This window comes from Sminthopsis crassicaudata, chromosome 6 (genome assembly GCF_048593235.1).
Source record: "Sminthopsis crassicaudata isolate SCR6 chromosome 6, ASM4859323v1, whole genome shotgun sequence".
Taxonomy (NCBI): Eukaryota; Metazoa; Chordata; class Mammalia; order Dasyuromorphia; family Dasyuridae; genus Sminthopsis; species Sminthopsis crassicaudata.
In genome coordinates this window covers 1,264,160-1,280,256 of record NC_133622.1, presented here as the reverse complement: position 1 = coordinate 1,280,256, position 16,097 = coordinate 1,264,160, and the positions used below count along the sequence as shown (strand labels likewise).

At 40.7% G+C, this 16,097-nt stretch overlaps 1 protein-coding gene across 7 annotated transcripts in view; it reads right to left on the bottom strand.

Moving 5' to 3' along the window:
- Positions 1 to 1,579: 1,579 nt before the first annotated feature.
- The window catches only part of C6H4orf50 (chromosome 6 C4orf50 homolog), a 64,855-nt gene continuing 50,337 nt past the window's right edge, over positions 1,580 to 16,097 (bottom strand). For 6 of the 7 annotated variants that reach the window (XM_074274130.1, XM_074274134.1, XM_074274135.1 and 3 more), the window contains 2 exons: positions 11,340 to 11,461; positions 3,347 to 3,476 (listed from right to left, as the gene is read on the bottom strand). In XM_074274130.1, coding sequence (XP_074130231.1) covers positions 11,444 to 11,461 — 18 coding nt within the window. In that variant the 3' untranslated portion in view covers positions 3,347 to 3,476; positions 11,340 to 11,443. Of the gene's footprint in view, positions 1,705 to 3,346; positions 3,477 to 11,339; positions 11,462 to 16,097 lie in introns of those variants that run through there. The other variant, XM_074274131.1, reaches the window with a different exon arrangement.

The following is a 16,097-nucleotide window of genomic DNA, read 5'->3' as shown; positions in this document are numbered from 1 at the left end:
TCTAATTGCTGGCTAAATAGCATGAGGGTACAGAGACTTTACCCCCTCCCCCAATGGGCCACTTTATACAGCAGCAGCTGTGGAGAGATCTCATAGAGAGGTGATCAGCGGAACATTGCCCCACGTCAGACTGGGAGGGAGGACAATATTCCAGTCAATTAGAGGAAAAGCACTTGCTTTTTGCTAATCAAACCTATATAATAGATTGGTCAAGCAAATAAGGACTCCTCACACATGTGTGGATTCTCTCCCCAGTCCAGCAGCGTCAGGCAGCCCTCTAACCAACTGGGAAGTGCTGCTTTTACAAAGCTTGTGATACATTAGTTAGCTCCTTGTTCTTACATGTCATGGGGGAAGAAGAGATTTCAAGAGGTTACAAAACTCCCTTGAAAACCCACTGAATAAAGAGCTGTGAGAACTATGAGCACTACGATCGCATTCTGGCTTCAGCTTTTTTAAAGCAGAAACATTGATGGAGAATACTAACGTAGGGGGAACAAGAACAATAGTTCAAATCCTGATTGAGACCCTAGTCAAGTCACTGAGCCACTTTGGGTTACAGGATATAAGCAAAAATGCCAGTATGTTTGAAACAAGACAGAATATTCTAAGAACAAAGGAGAGCTAAGCAACAACAAAAAGCAAGGGAAAACATATGAGAAAGTTGGCAAGCGGCAGATCCTTAGTATGCATGTTGGGGGAAGGGAGCTTTCATGGAGGACGAAGCCCTTGGTCCATAAATGAAGATGTAGCAGAGTGGAAAGAGCTCTAGTTTGCAGTCTCAGGCTTCATCGTACCAAAATGGGACAGGAGCACCACATCACAGGATTTCATGGCTTCGCTACCTATCACCCCACTAATGTGACTTTCCTTTCTCAGGCCTGTCTGTAAAACATGACCTTTGGATTAGACAATCACAAAGATCCCTTATGGCTGTAAATGCTAATGTGTGACTAATGCCACCTCTGCTACTAGCTGGGTGGCGGGAGGCAATTGAGCTACCTTATCTATGAAGCCGTGATTATTTCCCCTGCCTTTCTTCCTTCACAGGGGTATTGTAAGGAAAATGCTTTGTGAACCACAAACAACTATAGACTTCTCATGACACAAAGAAATAGATAGTTGCAAACATCCATCCTACCCGGCCTTCCCTGATACTTCAGTGGGATCTGGGAAGAAAACCAAAGCTCTTTCTTTCCTTGCAAATCATCAGTGAAATCAGGAAAGCACTTTACCTTGCTTTATAGTCAGGGATCTCGCTCTCTCCAGCACGTCTGAGTCTTCCCCCAAAGGAGCCGGACCTTTATTACTCGCTGACAACCCATTTGACAAATGGCTTTCTGCTGTAGTCATTGAGGGTGAGCCATCTGGCTGGTCTCCAGAGGTCCATGCGTTATTCATAATGGTATTTCTGGGGCTGCGGCCCCAGTGCTCAGTTTCTGAATGCTGATTTTCCCTCTGACTACATGATGGGTCGCTCCATTTGCATTCTCGCTCTTGCCATTGGTGTTCTTCGAAAGAGCTACCACCTAAAGGTTCTGGGAAACAGGGTGCTGCGGGCTGGCTTGGTTCCACTCGTGCGGGCTGGCTTGGTTCCACTCGTGCAGGCTGGCTTGGTTCCACTCGTGCGGGCTGGCTTGGTTCCACTCGAGCGGGCTGTGTGCTGGAACCACTGAGGGCTGACTCAGAAGGGGCAGGCAGAGTCTAGAGAGGAAAGAGGATAAAGGAATATCATCCAGAAAAGACTGTGATGAAATTATAACAAAGAACAATCCTGCTGTCCTCATACTACACTTCTAGACTTTGATTACACATCGGGACAACACTGCTGCTCGTGAACTCTGAGCAAGCTGGACCCGGATCTTCTCAAATGTGATTTAGTGTTATTGTCAGTGCAATTGGTTGATTTGCTCGAGGAGCTATGGTTTTAATCTTGTAATAAATTCTCAGGGAAGCTCCTTCACCACCCCCACAGAATGCTTGTAAAGTTAAGTATTGAGCATGAAAATTAAAAGCACTCATGAGATGGGAAATTGCGAGTGCTCCTTGGAAATGCTCTCTATGGAGATTAAAAAAAAAATCCTTTCAATGGGCTTTGCTGCCTCAGCACTTTGTCCCTGAGCCAGCACCAAGTCTTTCAGACATCTCTCAGCAGCCTATTTAGAGACGAGGTTCTCCAGATTTCTGCTTCAGTTTATATTGTCTCCTTTCTTTCTAACAGAGAGTTAACACTGAATGCTCAGGGTGCCACCAGCTCATAGCTTTAGATAATAACAATAATGATGATATCTTCTATTAAATTCAACAAACGTTTATTAAACACCTGCCGGACATTGTGCTGGGGATACAGGAGGAGGTAATATGGACAAAATGAAGTAGTCCCTGCTCTCAAAAACCCTACGTTGTATTGCTAATAATTATTATATAATAAAAACAAATTCTTGTTCCCTAACAATTGTTTATACTCGTATAATCGTAGCTTTATTTTCACTGAGAATCTCCACCTGATATTTCAGTTGATTCAACAACTCCATGAAGTAGGTAGGGCCAATAGTCACTGTATTTTACACATGAGGAAACTGAGAAGAAATGAGAGGAGAAAGGATTCTCCTGAGGTCACACAGCTTGTAAGTAGCAGATGCCGAGCTGAAAGCCAGGTTCTCTATCTCTCAGTCCAATGATCTTTACACTACACTGACCTCTCCAGACTAAGTTCCTCCCTTGTGAAACAGCAAGGATGTAAATGCTGAACCAGGCGCTCTCCAAGGTCCTTTCCAACACTAACATTTTATGATTCTTTAAGCTTCAGAAGGTGGGGGGAGAGGAGGGCAAGTATTGCAGCAGGGAGGTCAGAGACCATGTGGCTTGCTATTCAGCAGTGCTAATATTAGGAAATTAACAGTGAATGTCTTTGAGAAAAGAATTAGCTGGAATATTCGTACAGGACAGAAAAAGAGGCCCGAAGGTAAACCTTTCTCAGGTTTTGTCCCATTAAATGTTCCTGGAGGTGCCTGGAAATTTCCCAAAGCCCAATTTCCTGGAAGGATGGGACATGGTTGACAAAAGCCCCAGCCTTCTCTAATTGCCAGTACTAAAACCACAGATAAAAGCACTTGTCATCAAAGATGGTCTTTAATCACTTTTCATTTTTAATGCAATATCTGTAAAGGCTCGAAGAATGGAGCTTTAAGTATTTATGGGAGCTAGAAGAAAGATAGATTCCATTAAATTCTTAGCACCCAAGGTGATTTATTGACCTGATAATTATTGTCGCGGCTGTGGCTTAGCTCCCAATGCAAGGCTAGGATCCTCTCTGGGCTCATTACTTTCGAAGGCACAGGAAAGTCACCGACTGAAGGGGTAGAGAGGCTGCAGTTCTCAGGCGTTTCCTGCTGAGAGCTTTCAGAAATCAGCCCTGCTCCCCCATCCACTCCAAGCTGGCAAGTCTTGGGATTATCCATCACTCCAGAAAGCAACTGTGAACAAGAACATGAATCATGGGGATGAGATTCTCTGACCATTTTCTAAATCAGTAAAAGTCGTTTAAACCAACAAACCTTTGTTAGGATGTTCCTCACAGTGAAGCAATAAAAAGCAGGACTTGGTAGAAAGTGTGTTAGACTTGGAATCAGACGATGGGAAATTGGATTTGGAAATTCTAATGGGGGAGGCTACCAGTGGCAGAAGATTTTGTACAACTGGCCAAACCAACAGCTCCCTGTGCCCATCCCTTCAGAGTATTTAAATGACGCGAGCAGCTTCATTTGATGCTAGTGGTCTAGGGACTTGGATGTGCTTACATCAGACTATGGCTGTGGGGGCCAAACACTGGAGAGAAGATAAGAGCCGAGAGGTTGGCAGCAGGGAAGCTATCACTACAGGTTGGAAGAAGGCCTTACGTTACTGAGGCATGCCCTTGTTGGTCCAGCCTGGAGAAATATCTTCAATCAATCACAGAACTTAGTGTGTGGATATTGGCAGAACTGCCTCTCACCCTATATGGGATTTGGGCAGGAAATCTTTCTCAGACCACAATCAGAAGGGCCAAAATGTCCTTCCTAATGGTCCTGTGTGCCCAAGGGCCCAAGTTCAAATTCTAGGAATCCATAGTAGAGCTGGGGATTGGTGGTGTGGTGAGCCCCACACTGTGGGCTCCATCGGGAGGTGACCTAAGCATATCAGGACAGAAGAGGTAAGCAGACAGGAAAGGCAAGAGGCCTGATTTTTGGCAGCCTTCAGCAGTCATGTGGTAAACAGACTTCGAGGAACAAAATTCAAGAGAAGACGCTGATGGCAACCCAGCTTATGAGGAAGGAAAGGGGCTTTGATGGTCAGGAGAAGCCTCACAATGAGAAAAAGGAGCAGTTACCACATCTGCCAAGGTCAAAAGCCAAACCCATGGAATCCTGGGGGCTCAGTAGCCCACAAAGTAGTCTGAGAAAAAAGGGACTCAAATAAAGAGTGAAAAGGAAAATCAAAGGGAACAGCAAAAAAAAAAGGAGAATGCTGTGCAGATGAGTGAGCTCGTGACATAGAAACCCGACTGTGCCCTGAATCCAGCACAAATTTTAGATACTGAGAAGCACTATGGATGGGGAAGGCACCAATCTGCTTTCCAGTGTATGACTGGGAAAGCGCCCCCCCCAGCTTCTTTCCCTGGGAAAACAGGGGCAAAGGAAGCAAAGGCTGAGACTCCCAGGAGAGGTGCACAGGGGCATGTGGCAGTTGGAGCATTTGCACAGCTGCTGCAATCAATAACCATTTCCCCGGACTGCCAGAGCACCAATCAATTCCATCGAAGCTGGTAGACAGAACTGCTGGGTGTGTTTGGGGAAGAGCAGAAATGAAGGAGGCCCTTAGAATGAGAGGGAATAAATATGGCAGAAAGGAAAATACCGAGGAGGGAATAGGAGAGAGGGATGCAAGGGGAGCAGCAGGAAGAACATGAGCCCTGCAGACTTTCAGGGCTAATTCCAAATGAGGCAGGAGGAAGGAGGAGGGTTCATTTTAGGTCCAGATAAAAGCAAGTGATCCTTACTTCTATATGCAACCAGCTAGAAAGGTTCCTGAGCTATTGCCCACAGAGCGCTCGAAGTACGTTAGAGCTTGTGACGGCAAAACCCTGGCAGCAAAGTTGGAGCTCTGTCAATATTTGGTTGGCACAGTTCTGACCTTGTCAATCATTTCTGAACAAGAAAGAACTAATAATGGAGGGAGAGGCAGAAGGCACAAAGCAGACTCAAAACTTGCAAAATAATTAAGCTTATGAGTAAACAGAGTCACTCTGCCCTTTACAGAATTAGGGGAGGGTGTCCAATTGTGTGGCATAGAACAATAGATTTTTTCAGTGTATTGATTGCTTTTTGCTGATCTTTTCTTTCTACGCTTTTTCTTTAAAAATGTTATAAACTATCTTGGAAGGGGTAGGAATACAGTGAGAAATCTAGGTCATTGGTGTCAGGCCCACATAGAAAGAGGGGCTGCTAGACCATGCATAAGGAATTCTGAAAGCTGTATATTGACGTAGTTTGTAAAAGGTAATTTTTTATTTGATCACTTTATGACATTTTCATTTATTTTGTTCAGTATTTCCAAATTATGTTTTAATTTAGTTTCTATTATACTCTGTAGTGTTGTGGCTTGTACATCTGACACCTCTGATCTAGGTGATGTGAAAATGAGATACGTTTAAAAAAACTAGTGTTCAAAAGAAGGTGGAGATCCCTGTCATCTGACTTTGAAGGGGTTATTCTGATTTTACTAGTCAAACTTTCTCATCTATAAGACAGGGAGGCTAGTGCCTCACCCACCTGCCTCAGAGGGCTATTGTTGAGAAATATATTGTATACCTTAAAGCATCCTAGAAATGTTAGTTATTTTTCTAAATAGATCATGTCTTTAATTAGAGCGGTTGTTCTTTACCTTCTTCATATCCGCTTTCTTGGGCATATTTTTTTATTAAAACTTTTTATTTTTAAAATATATGCATGGATAATTTATCCACATTGACCCTTGCAAAACCTTGTGTTTCAATTTCCCCACTTCCTCCCCTATGTAATCCAATATATGTAAAATATGGTAGAAAATAGGTCAAATCCAGTATGTGCATACATAGTTATAGAGTTATTGAGCTGCCCAAGAAAAATCAGATCAAAAAGGAAAAAAATGAGGAAGAAAATAAAATGCTAGTGAACAACAACAAAAAGAGTGAGAATGCTATCTTGTGAATCACACTCACCTCCCACAATCCTCTCTCTAGGTGAAGATGACTCTCTTCATCCCAAGATCATTGGAACTAGCCTGAATCACCTCATAGTTGAAAAGAATTGGGTATATTTTCAAGTGCAAAAAACATAAAGGAAGCTAATAATTGAAATATTGTTATCAAACCATTTTTAAAAATACAATTATGGATTCTAGAAGAGTCCTTAGGGTTGGGTCAGAAGACAGGGAAGAAATCTCTGTGTGACAATGGGTGAGATGCATCAGTTCTCTGAGACTCCAGTTTCTTATCAATAAAATGGTAGTAATAACACTTGCTCTGACTATTTTATAAGGTTGTTGCCAAGGAACTACTCTGTAAATCCCCAAAGTTCTACCTCAATGTAAGGTAGCCTGGTAAAAAAAGATACTTCTTTAATTGCATTGATTTTCTATGTAAACGTGTCCCCATTTGATTAGTTTTTAATAATTTGTCTGAATATGTTTATGGAAGGGAGACAGTTCCCCCCAAACAATAAAGTTCAAGAGGAAATAGCCATATCTTGTAGCCCAAAAAAGAGGGGGGCTACTTTCTCACACACGAATGTCTAACAAGATGTCTTATAAAGAGCAATCTTTCAATTCAATTTTTTCTTCTGTTTTATTCCTAAAGTCATATGACTACCATATGTGAACTATCCTTCAAAATCCAGTGTTTCATTTTCTTTGAAGAACTTGAATGCCCCGATGCCCTTACTGTAATTATGTCAAGAGTTCATTTTCACCCCTGAGTACTACAACCCGAACCAAGGGATCGATTTGCTCTTCAGGGATCCCAGGAACACTCTCTGAGAACCACCTTTCCAGCTTGTCAGAATCTTCAGGGATACTAACTCTGCCATACAGACATTAACTATCTCTCTCAGTGATGGGTCATCAGCAAAGTCTTTATCCAGGTCATTGGTAAATATGATTAAACAACACCGGACCTGCACAGATCCCTAGGACACTCCCCTAAAGGCATCTATCCATGTTGGAGGAATGACTACCTTTTAGGGCAAATCATTCATCTAGTTCTCAATCTATCCAATTTTACTATTATCAATCCCTATCCATCCATATTCCCCATAAGAGACCTTATCAAACATGGCTTAATATAAACAAATTATAGCTACAGTATTCATTCCCCTGATCTGACAGGTAAAAATCTTGTCAAAAAGGAAAGACAATATTAGTTTGGCAGAACTTCTTCTTGATGTTGCCATGTTGACTCTGTGATCATCACTGTGATTTCTTGAAGTTTATTGATGACTTTTTAAATAAAACATTCTAATTCCCCCCCCTTAGGAAACAAAGTCAAACTCACCAGCTTATATTTTGAAGATTCTCATCTAATCTTTTCTCCTTTTTTTATAAATCAGGATAGCTGGCCTTTTCTAATTCTACATCATCTCTTTGATTCTGAGGCAGCTTTCAAATCTGATTATAGTGACTATGGAATTAAATGCAGGTCCCTTTAGTACCCAAGGGTGTCATTCATATGGAGCAGGAAACATCAGTTCATCAAGGAAACTAGACAGTATTTTAATTTTTTCATATTTATCTTGAGTGTTAGTTCCCTCTGAGCTATTTTTATCTTTTCCAAACTACAGATCACTCTTCTTGGAAGGAAAAAAGAAGTAATATAAGACATTAATTAACAAGAAGGAAACTGAGCCTCAGAAATTTAGGATCCACTTACTATCATTCATAGATACTGAATGGATGTGTAAGGATATGGATCTAGGTTTTCTGATCATCTCTTTAGTGCTCTTACTACAGATCTTGTGTCTTGGTTAAGGAATAATAAGAAAAGGCCATTGCTTTGATTTGTGCCTTTGCCTTTGACTGTTTCACATTGTTTAATAGAACTGGACTGATTTTTCTGATGAAATCTGGTACAAAAAAAGAGTATCATATCACCCGAGTATCTACCTTTGTGCTGGCTGAAGGCTTTGGATTCAGAGGGGGCTGAAGAGAAGATTTGGAAAGAGACAGTAAATGATTTTAACTCCTGGCTGCATTTTGGGATTATTGGAACAGGAACTAAAACGAAGGCTGTCCCTAGAAGCTCCCTAAGAGATCTCCTCCCAGAGAACTATCACAATCTCGAGACAACAAAACATCACATTTTTGGTGCCCAATGTGGGGCAAGGACTTTTGCCTATCCTGACTCTGGCTGATTCTGAGCCCTTCAGGGAGCTAGCCCGGACTCTCCATTTCTCCCCTTCGATGTCAATTTCTTCAAATGAAACTAAGACTTCCATATAGAAGTAATAACAGGGAATCCAGTAGATCTGAAGGCTGCCTGTTCAAATGCTACAAGATTTGCTGTCAAGAGGATCTATCTAGTAGGGGACTAGGCTACATATTCATCAAGTAACCATGAATACCATTAAGTGGTAGGTACATTAGGAAATACAAAGTGCCCACTGAATTCCAGGAGATAACTTCAGAAATTAGGAAAGACTTCCTGATGGAAGTAGTATTTAAGTTGGCTTTTAAAGAGAAGCTAGAAATTCAGCTAACAAAGATTGAGAAGGATTCCATTTTAAGCAGAGGGTATCAAGACCAGAGGGAAAATACTGTGTTTGGGGAAGAAAGAGTGCCCAGTTTGGCTGAAGCACAGAGGAAGTAGAAGGAAGTAAGACTAAAAAGGCAGGCTAATACCACATTTTGGAGAGCCTTGAATGACGGGCAAAAGTGATTGTCTTTTATATTGAAAATGTTGAGGACTCACAGAATCACTAATTATTATCAGTTCAATAACAGTTAAATAAATTAAATTCCACTCATTCTTTTCTCACAATGTCACAGCTAAAATACTGTACTTCCTTGAAAATGACATTAAGTTAAAAAAAAGTGCAATGAGTGGAGGAACTTAATTTTTTTTCTTTTTTTTTTAAGCTCCATGACTAAATTTGGAACTCTGTCCAAATGCTAGCAAACTATGCATATCCTTTGATCCAGCAGTCTCAAAACTAGGTCTGTATCCCAAAGAGATAATAAGAAAGAGTTAAGAACACACATGTACAAACATGTTTGCAGCAGCCCTTTATGTAGTGGCAAAGAACTGGAAATTGAGGAATAACTGAATAAGTTATGACATTTGAATGTAATAAAATATTAATGTTCTATAAGAAATAATGAACAGGCTGATTTCAGAAAAGCCTGGAAAGACATGAGCTGATGCTAAGTGAAGTGAATAGAACCAAGAGAACATTGTACACAGTAACAAGAAGATTATGTGATGATCAACTTTGATAGACTTAGCTCTTTTCAGCAATACAGTGATCCAAGGAAATCCCAATTCATCTGCATCCAGAGACAGAACTATAGACAATGAATGCAGATTCAAACACACTATCTACCTTCTTTTTTGAGGGCTTTGCTTTTTTGTATTTTTCCTTTTGTTCTAATCTTTTTTACTAATTTGGAAATATGCTTAAGATGATTGTACATATATAACCCATATCACATTGCTTGCTGTCTTGGGGAGGGAGAATACAAGGGAGAAAGATAGGAAAAAAAAAACTTGGAACTCAAAATCTTACAATAAAGAATGCTGAAAATAACTATATGGATATGTATACATATATTGTCTTTAACTTATACTTTAACATATTTGACATGTACGGGACTACCTGCCATCTGGGGAAAGGGGTGGGGAGAAGGAGGGGAAAAGTTGGAACAAAAGGTTTTGCAAATGTCCATGCTGGAAATTAGCTATGCATAAATTTTTTGTAAAAAAAATAAAAAAAAAATTGCTGAGAGCTATCCTTATATGTAATTGGCAAAATAAAATACTATTGAAATAAAAAAAATCCCCATGCCTATTTATTCAAGAATGATTGCCATCCTTTTCTTCCCAAATGGGAGTTATGGTTGGATTTTGAAATCTTATATCAATCTGTGCCCAGGTAAAGTCAGGGAAAGGGTCATCTTATTGCAGGGAGAGCATGGTTAATAATTGGCTGACAATCATTGAAACTAGACTGCTGGTCAATTAATGTAATGAAAAAGTCACAAATCAATTGTCAGAAAGGATGGAAATGGGGCAGAGTTGAATTGGTAGGTGGGAGAAGAAAGAGAAAGAAAGTAGGAAAGAGCCTCCAGGGATATATAGTGTGGGGAAAACTAGAGTCGATTCATCACGACAAATTAAATTGCCAGCCACGTAATCCTTTTCCCTTCTTTTTCAATGTGTGTCAAACTTGACATAAATTAAATTGTAAAACATATGACGGGCAGCACAGCGTGGTGGATAGAAAGCCGAATTCCAAAGCAAGAAGCCCGTGTTTCCGTTTTGTCTCTGATGTACACTGGCTGGGGAACCCGGACAAATCACTTCATCTCTCAGTGATCAAGGTAACCCTAAGGCATCGATGTGCCAGTCGAGTGGTAGTTGCCTCATTTGAGAGTTCCCTATATATTAAGTTGCAAGTTCAGCTCTTATCCCTATTTCAAAATTGAATCCCTGTTTTCCACTAAAGTCCTATTCTGATGTTCTCGGTGGCATGAATCTGGCTTTAGGCTCCCCAAAGCTCTGTCACAGAACACGGCTCTGGCTGGTGACATCGACATAGGGTCATTTTATGAGAACTGCTGACAGACAGTATATTTGTCACCCAACGACCCGCCTCACTAAATTTGTACAGCCACATCTCTAGGTTAAACTGAAAGGTGCCTGAAGTTCTGACGGCAGCAATTCTTAAAAGGAGTGGAGAGACTGATATTTGGACCCTGAAATCAGAGCCCATATACTACAACAACCACCACCACCCTTCACCTCACAGTGTGGAAGTATAAAACAGCTTTTTCAAAAATATATATTAATTACATTCTTGAGCTTTGAGGAAATAGGACTCAATATTTAACCTTATTTTGAGGATAGAAATGTAATATTTTGTATTTGTGACACCTATTTTTCCATCATCTTGGAAATGTTAATATTTTAACTACTTTTTGAAGCTTAAGTAAAAGACCTGATTCAAACACCTTCTGATTTTCTGTCTTGCCGGCAGGAGATAGAACCAAGTACAATGAATAACATTTGAAGTCTTTTAAAATCTAAAAATAATCCTTGGGAATTTACTCACCTTTGGAGACCCAGTGTGAGTTTTCCTAAGTGATGGATCAGAGTCAGCAGCAGGAGAGGTGTTAGAACTGAAATATCCACTGAGGTGATTGTTCATATCTGGGCTCAGGAGACAGGTGTGATCTGTGAGAGAAAACCATCATTTAAATCTCAAAAACTACACATAGAATAAAAAAGAATCCCAATAAGTCAATCTCAGCATTACCTACGATCTTCTTTCCATACTTCCTCAGCCTGCTCCACTTGGTGCAACACAGAATGTTGGAGTTAGAAAGAGGCGTAGGGTAGGGAGTCTTAGAATTAAAGGGAATGTTGGAATGCAGAATGTCAGAGAAGGAAAGACCTTAGAACAGGAGATGTCAGAGTAAAGGAGGGCATTGGGATATTTAGAACAGAGGGTGTCAAAAATAGAAGGGAAATGAGAGATCTAGTCCAATAATTTCATTTTGCATGTTCTAAGTCACATTCACCAGTAACTCCTTTCTCCTGGTTATGTGCTCACTCCATTCTGCCATATCATCTTAAAACTATTTGTCTCCGTCTAAATAATTGGTTGGCCAACTGGATAGCGCAGTCGATAGAATGCTAAGCCAAAAGTCATCTTCTTGAGCTTAAATCTGTTCTCAGACAACAGCTTTGTGTCCCCAGACAATTGATTTAACCCCATGTGCCTCAGTTTCTTTATCTGCAAAATGAGTTGGAGAAGGAAATGACAAACTACTTCAGTATCTTTGCCAAGATAACCCAAAATAGGATCATGAGTGGATGTGACTGAAATCACTGAAGAACAATAAAGAAAACGAATCGTCAACCTCAGCAGACAGACTACAGTAGATATTTGCCTGATGACAACAAACTTCAAAAGAGATAGGAATATACTTTGGCTAACCTTCTCTTCCAAGTTTTTTTTTAAACAGATCTTTGAGTTTTAAAAAAATGAATTAAATAATGTTCAGCTGAGAAATGAATAGCAAACCCTAAAAGAAAGATGACTTTTAAATGAGTGTGGACCACATCATAACATTTACACTCTTTCTGTTGTTGTTTGTTTGCATTTTTGTTTTTCTTCCCAGGTTATTTTTACCTTCTTTCTCAATCTGATTTTTCTTGTGCAAAAAGAGAACTGTATAAATATGCACACATATATTGTATTTAAGATATACTTTAACATATTTAACAGGTATGAGACTGCCTGTCATCTAGGGGAGGGGGTGGAGGGAGGGAAGGAAAAAGTTGGGGCACAAATGTTTGCAAGGGTCAATGTTGAAAGATTACCCATGCACATGTTCTGTCAATAAAAAGCTATAATAATAATAATAATAATAATAATAATAATAATAATAATAAAGAATGATAACTTTTTGAAAAATCCTTTTATCAAAGTCTCACTCACACTGAGCACTTTGTCACTCTGAAAAACCTCTGTTTTGTCTGAGTGTGGGGTGGCTCTGCCTGGGACCGATGTATGATGAAGCTTCCAGGGCTGAATTTTGGACATAAGCATATATGTTCATCCTGCTGAAAACCTGAGTAAGCAACATACAAGAATGTCAACTACAAGGTCAAAGACAATGGAGAAGGTGCCATGTGTACCCACAAATGTCTCCTACCACTTTTCTAGGTGCAAAGAAATGGAGGGGGAGTGTCCCGTTCATTGCCTGAGTCATTTGTCATATGTGCATGTAATTGCCACAAAGGAGCTGATGCAGATTATAGCAAGAAGAGCCAGGAGAACAAATTTCCTGATTCACTAATTCACAGGCTGAAATCTGGACTCCTCCATCAGCCGCCTTGCCTTATTCTTCCTCCTTTCAATTTCATGAGTGTGTGTGTGTTTTCCTCATCTCCTTGAAGTCAGGTATTGTCTTTATTTCTGCTTATATTTTTATCCCCAGGAGTTAACAGAGTACCTGGTATACAGTCAGTGCTTAATTAGTGAGTGTTTACTGATGACTACAATACTGTAAAAGCAAACAACTCAAAAGGAAGGACTTCAGAACTCTGATCACTTATGGTGACTCATTAGGATTTTAGAGAGGAGAAACAGCTCAATGCTCAGTGGCCAGGCAGTGAATTCAGGTTTTAGGATGTGGCACACAAGCTTAAGCATTTATAGCTAATTACAGTGTACCAAGCACTGTCCTTTACAATCGTTATTCCATTTGACTCTCACAACAATCCCAGAGGTCACAGTTGTGATTATCCCCATTTTGCAGATGAGACAAACAAGTGACTTTCCAAAGGTCACACAGCTAGGCAGCGTTTGAGGCTAGATTTGAATTCCAAGTCTGATGTTCAATCTATGGCACCACCAAGCTTCCCAGAGCCAATGGATTGACTTGTCTCATTTTATCTGTTACAAGAGGAGATTTTGTTGGGGAAGGAGGAGTCAATGGGAAGTAATCATAAGAAAAATAAAATAAAATATTTAAATCAAAAAGAAAAGCACATCATTAGACTAACCATTTCCAAAGGCAGTGTTCTCGGGCTTGGTGTCTGATGGGTCACAAGCCTGGAAAAAATAGAAGTCAGTTATTCTGCAATTCTTCCAAAAGTAATCATGTCAGTTAATCCAAATTTCCAGGCATTTTAAACATTACAAAGCATTTTCCTTAATAACAACCCTGAGAAATGGGCACAGCATTTTATAGCCTTCGAGCTCAGGAAGGATAAATGGTTTGTCCACACTTTTATAGCCAAAAAAAAAATGCAAGCCCTAGAGAAAGTGTTTTGTTCAACATCTCAGAACCTGTTTCCTCCTCTATACAATGAGGGGATTAAGCTTAGATGATCTCTAACATCCCTTCCAGATGTAAATCTAGGTTTCCACAGCTCTTAGCTAGAGACAATCCATTTTCGTGGACTGACAGCTACTGGCATGGGATTAGAATTCCAGAGAATTTTCATAGTTAATTAAATAATTAAGGACTTTTAAATAAAATGTATTTATTTAAATTTTTAATTAAATAATTAAATTATTTTAATAGCGGTGTGGCCTTGGTGGAGTCATTGTATGCTTATGATCTGCAGTTCTCCTCCCCTCTCCTGTAAAATGGGGATAACACTTCTAGTAGCTGCCTCAGAGAGTCACTGTGAAGAAAGCTCCCAAAGGCTGTCAGGAAGGTGAGCTGGGACGCTTACTAGCTGCGTGACCCTGGTAAATCATTTCCTTTCTCTACGTTTCAATTTTCTCATGTTTGAATTGGGAGAATAAAATTGCACCTCTGACCTCAAGAGGTTTTATGAAAAATAGTATTTTCTAAGCTTCGAAATGCTGCACATTTGTGTTATTATTCTCCTTATTACCAGTACATGCTGGGGGGGACAGTCCCAGACAAACGATAAAGTCCTCTGGGACTTGAGGGATGCCCACGAGCAAGCAGGTGGTGGGGAATCAGAAAGCCTGTGGCCAACGTGCTCAGCTCTCCCCCAGGCAGAAGGGAGATTTCACTGGGCTCCATCATGCACGAGCCAGCCCGGTACCTGCTCCGTCTCACATCCACTTCTCCAAACTGAGGGAGGTGAATGTCTCAGGTATTGGGAAGAGCCCTGAGGCTGACTGTGGTCTCCCCAATAGAACACAGGCGTGCAGTGAGTGCCTCAAGAGTAGGGGCTGACTGCCTGTGGTCTGTCCCAGAATCCTCGGCTCTAGTGCTCACCCACAGGAGGACACATTAATACATGAGGACACTTAAGACATGCTTATTAACTGACTGGTGTGAAGCCTGCCTCTGTTACTGACAATCTGGACAGATTAGTCCATTTAGCTTCCTGTGCCTCAGTTTCCTTATCTGTAAAATGAATAGATTAGACTAGATGACTTCTAATTCCCCAGCCTCTCTGAGTCTCTGATCCTGTGAGACAGCTGTCAGAAGCGAAGGCCAGTCAAACACAATTCTCCTGTCGATATTCTGTTTCTTCTCCCTGAATCCAACCTCCCCCTGCTGAACTCTGCAGCCTGATGGCAGCTTCTGGTCCGGCCTCCCCAAAGTTGCTGTGCAGCTTTGCAAAACTGGGATTCACACAGTGGACAAAATCCATCTCATTCTGGATCCGCCATTAAGCTCACCGCCGATGAGTTTCCATTGAAACTTTGCTGCAGAGGGGACACAGCCTAAGATCATCTCTGGCTCCCAAGTGACTTAGAACAAGTTGTCCCTCTACTGCTGAGCAAAGCCTCTGTTTCTCATTAGGGAAATGAGTTGGTCTACATTAGGGCTTCTTACTTTTGTTATAGACCCCTTTGGCCATCTGGTGAAGTTGTAAGCTTTTACTCAGAAGGTTTTTAATGCAGCAAATAAACTGTATGGGATTATTAAAAATGATGATACTTGTATACATTTATTTTTATTTAAAAAGTATTTAAGGGGCCGCTAGGGGGCGCAGTGGACAGAGCACCAGTCCTGAAGTCAGGAGGATCTGAGTTCAAATCCGGTCTCAAACGCTTAACACTTCCTGGCTGTTTCCCTGGGCAAGACCCTTAACCCCAATTGCCTCAGCAAATAAACAGGAAAAAAAAGGAAAGAAAGAAAAAGAGTATTTAAACAAGTTTAAGGATCCTAGGCTAAGAATCTGTAGACTAAATTAAATCCTAGGACCCTCCTAGCTCTAATTATCTGAAAAGTAAGAATATTTTCACTGCCTCCTTCACAGAGATCCTGTAAGAAATCATGTGAAATGATGGCTGTGGAATCACTACACAGACATAAGAGACTCCATGCGATGCTCTCTGTTTGTATAAGAGCTGCTCATTTCCGCC